The 9,743-nt window shown below is 41.9% G+C and overlaps 1 protein-coding gene across 1 annotated transcript; it reads left to right on the forward strand.

Annotated features, from left to right (window-relative positions):
• Window positions 1-1,890: 1,890 nt before the first annotated feature.
• LOC103777346 (runt-related transcription factor 1-like) lies at window positions 1,891-6,733 on the forward strand (the record flags this gene model as incomplete). The annotated part of the gene is made up of 2 exons (XM_008944899.1): window positions 1,891-2,077; window positions 5,762-6,733. Coding segments are annotated over 2 exons (681 nt in total), but the record flags the coding sequence as incomplete, so codon positions are not given.
• Window positions 6,734-9,743: the final 3,010 nt, after the last annotated feature.

The raw sequence follows: 9,743 nt of genomic DNA on the forward strand, positions 1-9,743 counted from the left end.
TGGAACGGAGCCCTTGAGGGAAAGGTGACAGAGGGGAGGCTCTGTCATCTGTGGGATCAGCCTTGGCAGAGCACAGCAAGGGCTCCTCAGGCAGGAGGACTAGCCGAGGGAGTTTCCCTAGGCTGGGATTCCTCCAGCACACCTATCAGGATTCTCTTATTCAGCCACATTGCTGAACTGAAATCAATGGGATTGTGTGCTGAAATATGGGAGTAATGATTTAATTAACCACACTGCAGAATTGAAACACACAGTGGCATACCATTAGAATGCTTACTCTGTCAATGTTTTGTGGTATTTATCCTAATGCTGCCCCTGGAGACTGAATTCCCTCATCTATCTCTCTGTCATCTTTAATAAACACTGACCATACATTAACAATGAGACGAAGCTGCAATTCAGAGTAAAACAGACTTTGTGCCTATGTCTTTTTGTTTGTTTCTACTGAATTCCATTTAATGCAATTGGACGTTGCTTTCAAACAGCACGAGTTAAATGAATTTATTTTCACGGAAGTCTGCTTGGAAAAGAAAAATTAATAACATCTGAATTTGAATATGTTACTCATCAGAAAAATGCTCACAAGGCTTTAGTTTATTCTGCAAGTGACTTCACTAGTTATTTCTTAAAACCTTGGAGATTTTTATAAGTCTCCCTCTCTAAACAGATGAAACAAACAAAATTTAAAACTCATCTCCATACAGCACAGCAAAATAATAATTTCCAGATGGGCTTTCTGATGGAAGATCAAAGTCCTTAATCTCAGACTTGGGAAACTTCCCTTCCATGCTGATATCAGTTCTATCTGAATGCAGTTCATCCATTTGCTTTTTTCAAGAAGGCAATTAGCTAGATGAAGCTGCTGGAGAATGCTCTTAGAGGTGAAGAAAATAGGTTTTATTAAAAATAGTAAAAAATATCTAGGTATGTAAAGAGGAGAAGAGGCTTTCTCACTTTGATTTGACATCAGTGAAAAATACCAGCTTCGTATGCAAAGATGACATAAGCAGAAAATAATTCTTTCTGCATTGGTGCAGCTGGTTTAGACAAACTCCCTGCTGTGCATCTCTGATTTCAAATGTCAGCCAAACTAGTCGTGTGGCTAGAAAATAACAGGTTAGCAGTTTTCCCTAAATGTTTTGTGCATCTGTGCATTTTGAGCTTTTGCTTCCAAGAAGCAGCAGTTTCTACAGAAAGCCTGTACTCGAAGGGTGTCTGCACTTTAAGCTTAACAGTGCCATGGCTTGTGTCTTTCTGTTTCTGAAGTTCAGCCACTGCTAGCAGAGATACCCATCACTCTGAATTGTATTTCTGTATTTTGGCATATACAAAAGAGATGTACAAAATACCTATTCATTTCATTAAGCCTGGGATTTTCAAAACATTGAGGAAGTCAGATTTCCCCAGTCCTATTCATTCACTCAGGAGCCTGTTTTCCAGAGAACCACTAATTTCACTCTCCATCTCTGTCTCACTCACATATTTTCGTCTTGTTTTTTTCTCCCCATTTCACTTGCACAGAAACACTCACAGTTCAGTGTTTGTGTCTCCTTGGTGTTGTGCAAGACGTCTTTTCAACTAAAAGGGCTGTGAACACACAGTCCAGAACACTAATGCATTGCAACAAAGAATAGTCTTTCACCTTGGAAAACTTAATGTGCTTTTCCCTAACTGCTTTTCCCTGCCCACCATCAAAAAGCTTCACAAGGAAAAATCAACCGTTCAAAACTCACAGATGCACAATAACATTTTAGAAAGCAATTCATCTGAAGGTCTCTTGACAAAGGGGATTATGGAACTGAAATGTAATTACCTCGGCATTTAAGTTTTGATTTCCACCATATGGTTTGGTTCATATATTTGATTGCAAAGTTTTATCATTCAAAACAGCCTATAGGTCTCTTTTTCATTGCAGACACAAGGCAAGTACAGCCATCTCCGCCATGGTCCTACGACCAGTCCTACCAGTACCTGGGCTCCATTGCCACCCCCTCTGTGCACCCCGCCACACCAATATCACCCGGCAGGGCTAGCGGTATGACATCCCTCACCGCAGAGCTTTCAAGCCGGCTGTCAAGTAAGTACCCAAAAACTAGTCCCCCCTCATTGGGCCTCACCAAAGCCTCAAGGCTGACTCCAATGCAAACCAGTTACAGTGTCCTACGGTGCTTCTGCAGCTTTTCTCTAGTTGCAGTGAAGCTTAGTGTGGGCCCTCTGGAGCAAGTCTTCTCCAACACTTTGTTGGGGTTTGTGCAAAGAGTAAAGAAACAGAGTTTGGGGCTCAATGTATCATTGTCAAAAAGAGGGCGAAAAAAGAGGAGGAAGCATCACTTTGAAGATGTATGGAGCTATAAAAATAGTTTGAAGTGCTGAAGAGCTATCGCATTTGCCAAGAAATGAATGCCATGGATATTTCAGTTCTGTTTCCTTCCTTCACTCTAAATTCAGACCAGAGCACAGCAGGTTACAGGTGGACACACTGACTGTAGGATGGTGGGGTTTGACAGTTTAAGTGTTGCACTGGATTGTCTTGTTACATCTTTGTCAAATCATACTGTAGAGCTTTACAAGCCTACATAAAAATACAGCATGGAAGTGAAAGCTACCCCCATGGTTTCCACCATACTCAGCTGACCATCTGCTGACTCTAACCCACACATCTTGAACCAATATGTATGTATTCAATAGCAAGAATTTTCTTAAAATGAATGAGAGCTATATAACTCAAATTTGCACATGGCTTTTTCAAAAATATCTTCTTTAGCTGCACATATTGCTCTCATTCGAATACTCAGGGTTTCTAAGATCAGAGAGAATCACTTGAATGTGCTTCAGCCTGTCCTGTTGTTGTCATATAGACCCTGCTTCGAAAGAGTCACAGGGCCCATGCCCACTAAAAGTAAATTATTTGCTAGGCCTGGGTGCTAATTACATCTAAGAGATAGCTGAAAATACAGGAAACCTTTCATAAAGAGAGAAAAAAAGGAAATTCAATGTTTTTGAAAAGTCTATTAAAATTCTCTGTTCTTCATTGACACACTCATCTTTAAAAATGAAAAGACTCTTTTTTGCTTTCTCCCTTGTGTTTCCCTCCCTTTGCACTCCTTCCCACTGGCAAAATGCAGACATGGAGAAAATCAAGAAGGATGAAAAAAGGTCTTCATAGCAAATAGAAAATTTCAAGTAAAATAAATTTATAAGTTTTTACTTAGAAAAATATTTTTTTTCTTTACAGAATTGTTTGAAATTAATATCTACCAATGATTTTGGTCTTCAAACCCTATCCAGGGGTGCCTGATGCACATGTACTTGTAGGTGTGGGTACGTGAATCAGATTGAAAGGAGATGTTAATCACATTTTCATTTTACCAGTGTGGTAGATGGTGTTTCACTCAAATGTGTGAATGCACTCAGTATTGAAAAGCGATATATTTTGCACTGCCGTAGTGCCCAAATGTCATCGTGGTGTACCAGGGCCCTCATTGTGCTGTGCACAGCATGAGCTCCAAAGGCTTTCATGGTGGCTGCCCCCAGGAATGCACAGTCTAACAGAAGATGGGCACGTGTGCGTGGAGTAACTGCACACTGTGTTTCATTTGTGGCACATGGTGAGCATGAAGGTAGAGCACCAGCACCAGGGCTTCTCAGCACTTTTTGTGCCCGTGGTCAAAGTGATTTACCTTGGGTCAGGCATACTTTCTCCATGACTTGTGAAAGAACCTAGAAAAGCTTTATTCACATCAGCATTCTTTCTTTCCTGTCTCAATTCTGTGCACAGGGGCTCATCTTTACACTTCTTAAGTTGTTTTTATAATGCTTCCAAAATGTGAATTCTGTATTAAATATCCCTCAGTACTCCCAGAAAAATCTTTCACAGTATTTTCTCCCCAGTCCCGTTACTGTCACACACACTTGCTGTCTATCTAAGAAATTTCTCCTTGTCGAAAGAGCAAATTTTGTGAGTTTCTTAAGCCCTATCATCCAAAGACATGGTGCCTCAAAAAGCAAAGATATGGGACTTACTTGAAAGATCTCTCTGGCTGCCCAGAGAGACTGTGGAGTCTCCTTCTCTGGAGGCTTTCAAAACCGACCTAGATGCATTCCTGTGTAATCTGCCCTAGGTGAACCTGCTTTAGCAAGGGGGTTGGACTAAATGATCTCCAGAGGTCCCTTCCAACTCCCACCATTCTGTGATTCTGTGATTAAGTCTCATTATTCTGCTTTTTGCCAAACTGGGCAGAAGAAACCCTCATCTGATAAGTGATGCGTCCAAGCAGTTTCAAGAAGTTCGATTTTTTTTTTGAGGAATGAGGTGTGGAAGTACCATTTAAAATCTGGCAGGTTGTCAGATGCTACCTTCAACCTTAGCTACTCTGAAGCTTCTGAAATTCCATAACATAGTCTACCTTGGTATGTTAAATCTAAAGGTGCTGGCATCTAGGGGAAGGAAATGTGTTTAGGGAAATGTGTTAACCTTCCAGAAAAAAATGGAAGACAAACTCAAATAGGAAGCATATAGCATGCATCAGAGCTTTTCTAAGAAATTTATAGAAATTCATCAAAGTGTGTTGGCTGTGTTGTTGACAAGCCTTCAGAACTTGGCTCTGCAGTGTGTCTGCTTTAGCTTTAAATCTGGTCAGAGCCAAGAGCTTTGTTTTCTCTCTGCTTCTTCTCATGAGTATTTCCTTCAGCACATGGCTCCTCTTCTGCAGACTCCACGCCTTGTCTGACAGAAGAAGTTGTCTTCTGGAAAGACTTTTTCTTAATTATTATTGTTGTTATTTTAATCATGCATAGCTGCCAACTCTAGGTACTGACACCTTCCATTAATCTGAGTCACAGTGAAGATCCTTCCTAAGGAGACCATTATCTGCTTTGCTTGTTTAATCCTTGTGCACCAGGGAAGGACGCGATGGGACCGGGCATACTTCCACTGATGTCAGACAAAGCAGAGCAGACTTTAACTGTCCTATAAAACATTTCACTTAGCAGAAGGATAAAGGCTTCTAGTGCACATGAAAAGAAGAAAAAAGGCCAACCCACAACTATATCTTTCTGCTTTAAAAAGGCAGTACTGTTGTCCTTCTTTACATACTTATTAGAGCCAAGATTTTCAGAAGTTAGCAACAATTATGTAAACATTGTGTGAGGATATGAAGACGTGAAGTGAACCTGATTTATCTTGTCTTTGGTAGTGGTGAGGGTCAGTGGGGAACTGTGCTCCTAAGTGCTGAGAGCTGGGCTGAGCCTGTGTGTGTAAACCTTGCCTGTGCATGTTGGTGGACAATCTCTGCTCCACAGAGCTTCCCATTTGAGTCAGTAAAGAAAACTAGGTGCAAGGAGACACTATGGAGAAGCTGGACAATTTATATTTTGGTCCCATCAGTGTCCCTGGTGAGTCAAGTGATGATGGTTAAGGAACTTGAGATCTATGTCCTTCTTCCTTACCTGCCTGTTGAGGATGAGGATGCTCTGGAAGCATAAATAATTGCATGTGCTGTAAGGTCTCTAAGAGGAAACACATACACATACAAAACAGGGCAAGAGCTTGGCACGCCTCTTTAATTGATGCTTTATTGAAATTAATCCAAAACATCCAGATCTACAAGCATTACAATGACTGCATTAGAGAGCAGGTGGGGGGTAGCCTTTTTCTGGTAGCTTTGGTTACCTGTAGACCAGAGCCCGAACGTTGGTTATCTCCTCGAACAGCTGAACTTCCATTCTGGCAGCTCAACCGTCTCCCTTCCCTACCACGCAGGTGCTTCTGACTTGACTGCGTTCAGCGACCCCCGGGTGGGAATCGACCGCTCCTTCTCCACGCTCCCCTCCATCTCCGATCCTCGGATGCACTACCCGGGAGCGTTCACCTACACGCCGACACCCGTCAGTTCAGGGATAGGAATTGGTATGTCTGCCATGTCCACAGCCACAAGATACCACACTTACCTCCCACCTCCCTATCCCGGCTCGTCGCAGGCCCAGGGCAGCCCGTTCCAGACCACCTCGCCCTCCTACCACCTCTACTACGGAACCTCTGCCGGCTCCTATCAGTTCTCCATGATCTCGGGGGGAGACCGGTCCCCTCCACGCATCCACCCGCCCTGCACCAACGCCTCCACGGGATCGACTCTCCTCAACCCCAACCTCCCCAACCAAAGCGATGTGGTCGAGGCAGAAGGGAGCCACAGCAACTCCCCCACTAACATGGCGACCACAGCAAGGCTAGAGGAAGCAGTGTGGCGACCATACTGAATGAATTTTAAGTAGTTATGGGTCAGGACTAACATGCTTCCCATTTTCCGGTGCCCATAGGTATCCCATAAACACCCGCCTTGCTTATGGGCCCTGCCATGTTCATACATCACTTTCAGAAACAAATCCTCCAGAAGTCAGTGCTCCCAGGAGTGGTGGCATGTATTAGCTAGCCCCTGGCGAAGCGACGTTGCTCCAGCAAAGTGTCCCTGGCAGGGGGCTGAGCTTCTGGAAAGGAGGACACCTGAGTTGGTGGTCCAGAGGTAGCAAGGGTGGGTGGAAGGGTACCTGGTCTGTTTCCAGGCCTGTGGCTTTCTCATGTGCCTGGGCTTGAAGGTCTCTACAGCCCTAAAGAGAGTTTCGGTTCACTTCTATTTTTAAGACTTAAAACCTAAACAAATCTTAGTGAGTTTACTGCATCTTATGGACATATTAACTGTAAGGAAGTATAGGAAGATTCCCAGAGGGAAACTGTGAACGCTTCTGTTTTAGCAATGCTGTGAATGAGAGGTTTTATATGTTGGACTTCTTTCTTTTTTTTTTTTTTAAACCATGTTATATATTCCAAAGAATATGGAATTTTTTTATTGCTGGTTTTTTGTTGTTATTGTTCCGGGTTTGTTTTTTGGGTTTTTTTGTTTCGTGGTTGTTGTTTGGTTTTTTTGTTGTTTTTTTGTTTTTTTTTTTTTTTAGGATGCAGCTCATCCTGCTTTGCATCTAATTTGTTTTATTTCTCTTGGCACCTTATAAATTGCAAAAAAAAGATTTTGCTCTTTTTTTCGTTTTAATCATGCTTGCTTCTTTCTTGCTTGTCAACTGAAAGAATCAGCCCCTTTTTCAATGAGTTAATTTAACTTTTTTTCTCTTGGACTTTTTTTTAATACAACGGCTACAGCCTTGGGTCATTTTCAACTACTGTACTACTTTGATGAGTTCATTGATATTTATGCTTGATATTTAGACTTTTCTTATTTGTTGATACTATTATTATTTAAATATGCCTATATTAACAAAGATCAGCAATTGCCTTTTTTGGTAGCAGCCAAAGTCAAATTTATCACATTGAAAAAGGCTGGAACAACGATGGGTAAAGTGACCTCCTGATTACCTAGAAATATTGTTTACAATTATCTTGCTCTCATTTTACTCAGCTAACTGGGCCCAGATCTTCAAAGGCATTTAGGTGCCCAAATCCCACTGAAAAGATTTAGGCACTAAAATCCCTGTGAACTTCTGTGCCTTCCCACGCAGTGGAGTCATCTCTCTTTCCTCCTTCCTCTCTTCTTCTGCATCACCAGTGGTGACCCTCAGGATCAGTAATCAGGATGTACATATTTCATAGGGCAGACTCAATATTCTCCAATTAAATATATGTCTGTATGGCCCCATTCTGCTCCTGAGCTTGCCTGGGCTTCCTAACAGCACTGGTGGAGGCCTCCTAGTCTTTCCAAAGTGAAAGCCAGGACTCAGCATGGCAAGGGTGAAGTCCTGGCACCGATGGCATCGGTGTGAGATTTGCTCCCAGCTCAGCAAAGCCAAGATTTCTGCGCAGTACAACAGCCACATTCCAGTGCACTGGAAAATAGATCAGTTCATGCATTACAGAGTGACTCCAACTGAAGAGGGTTGTCGAGCTCATCTGGAAAGCAGGCTAGCAAAGAAGGGGCCTTAACGGTTCTTCCGTCACCACCATCCGGAGGAAGAGGAAGGGTATTTAAAACTGGTGTATACAATTTTCTGTCCTGTAGCAAACATCCAAGGGTTATACTAATGGCATGTTTAATAGAGAGTTGTCATCATTGCCCATCGTTACAGCACAAACATATCAGATGTCACTGTAAAAATTTATGGCACTATTTTATTTGAGGGTTTAGTCTGAATGCAGTTGTTGTACTACTCATTAATTACAAACTGCTGATGTTGACACATGTGTGTTCCAAATTAGCTGATTGTTATTTAATGTACCTCTTAAATGAGTGAAACAATTGCAGGTCAACTCAGAGAGTATTTGAAAGCAGGACTTCAGATCAGTGTTTGATGTTTAAAAAAAAAAATTTAAAGGATTCAAATTAAAAAGATCCTTGGCTGCAGGCAGCAAAACAGCTGGACTTATTTAAAACCATTTGTTTTTCAAGTTTTCTCTTTTTTTATATGATTTTGCTTCTTTGTTTAAGTCAGATGCAGTAGCACTTTGGTATTGAAAAGTTACTAATTGAAGAATTTACATTGTCAATAAGGTCATTTTTGTGCAGAAAATAGGGAGTGTTTCAAGAGATATCAGCAGATGTTCAAAATGTTTCTGTTAAAATATATGCTTGGCCTTGTGCTTTTCATTTAATGTAATATTCTTTATAATTTTCTAGAGGTAGCTCTGAACAAAAAAGGCAGAAAACATGAAAATTGTATAAGAATAGTTAAAAAGATTTTTTGGAAGTATGGAGACCTTGCTTGAATATGGAAATAGAGAGACCCTATCTGTTGTGACATTTACATAGTTGGCATCTCACCTTTTCAGTAGTCTAAAAAAAAAGTCCTTCATCGCTAAACAGTAGCTCTGTTGCAGAATCCATCTTATACATTTTCTGTCACTGTGCAATTAAAATCATCATTTACTACAGCTTTCACATCTGCCATGTGACTGGACCACTCAAGTGCATAGTACTGAGAGCGTGAACCCAGAAGTGAGGGAGAGGAGAGAGGACCTCAGAGGAGCCAGATGCCTAACCACAGAGGGCAAGGCTGCCGTGGCTGGGTGACTTCAGCCCAGGGGCAGAAGTGAGGTTGGTGTGGTTAGTAATGCTCCCACGCCTGCCTGTCACCACAGCCCATTTTCTGCTACAGCCCTTTGCCCCTTTTAGCCTGTAGCATTGTACTACCCACTTTTGAAATTAAAAGATCAGGGACTCACAAGAACAGGGAATTGGCATCTCTTAGCCTGGAGATTAGGCCCTACCTTGAACCTTTCTTGTGTCTACACATCTACTTTCTTTACACTTGTCCTAAAGATGAAGTTTAATTTTGCTCTTTGTGGTGTGAACAGGATGAGAAACTTCAGAGCTGCTCACCGCACTTGCCCTGTGTCTTTACTGACACATAATAAACACCTGGGATTTCCCAGTGTCTCACTTATGATAATTGCCAGCCACCAGACTCCTGAGTCTAACCTCTCCATGTATGTCAAGCACAGCACAAAGCAGCACCCCCTCTTCAGAGGAAAAGCTTTGTTCATTATCCCTCTCAATTAGTCCGTTTAATCGCTGTGGGTTTCAGTGTATTCACACAAGTGCTCATGAGAAACCACGGTTTGCTTAAATCTATATTTTTGTAGCCATGTGGCATCCCACGAAGGACAGCAAAAATCTTCAAGGCTGTAAAAGTGCTCTCATGTCCTTCCCCTTGTATCTTAAGAGCACTTGGCAGGCAGAAAAAGGACGTTTCAAGGAAACATTTCCCCCATTCACACGCCTCCAAATCATAGCATATAAGTA

The sequence above is a fragment of the Merops nubicus genome, unplaced genomic scaffold (genome assembly GCF_000691845.1).
Source record: "Merops nubicus isolate BGI_N331 unplaced genomic scaffold, ASM69184v1 scaffold27987, whole genome shotgun sequence".
In the NCBI taxonomy this organism is placed as follows: domain Eukaryota; kingdom Metazoa; phylum Chordata; class Aves; order Coraciiformes; family Meropidae; genus Merops; species Merops nubicus.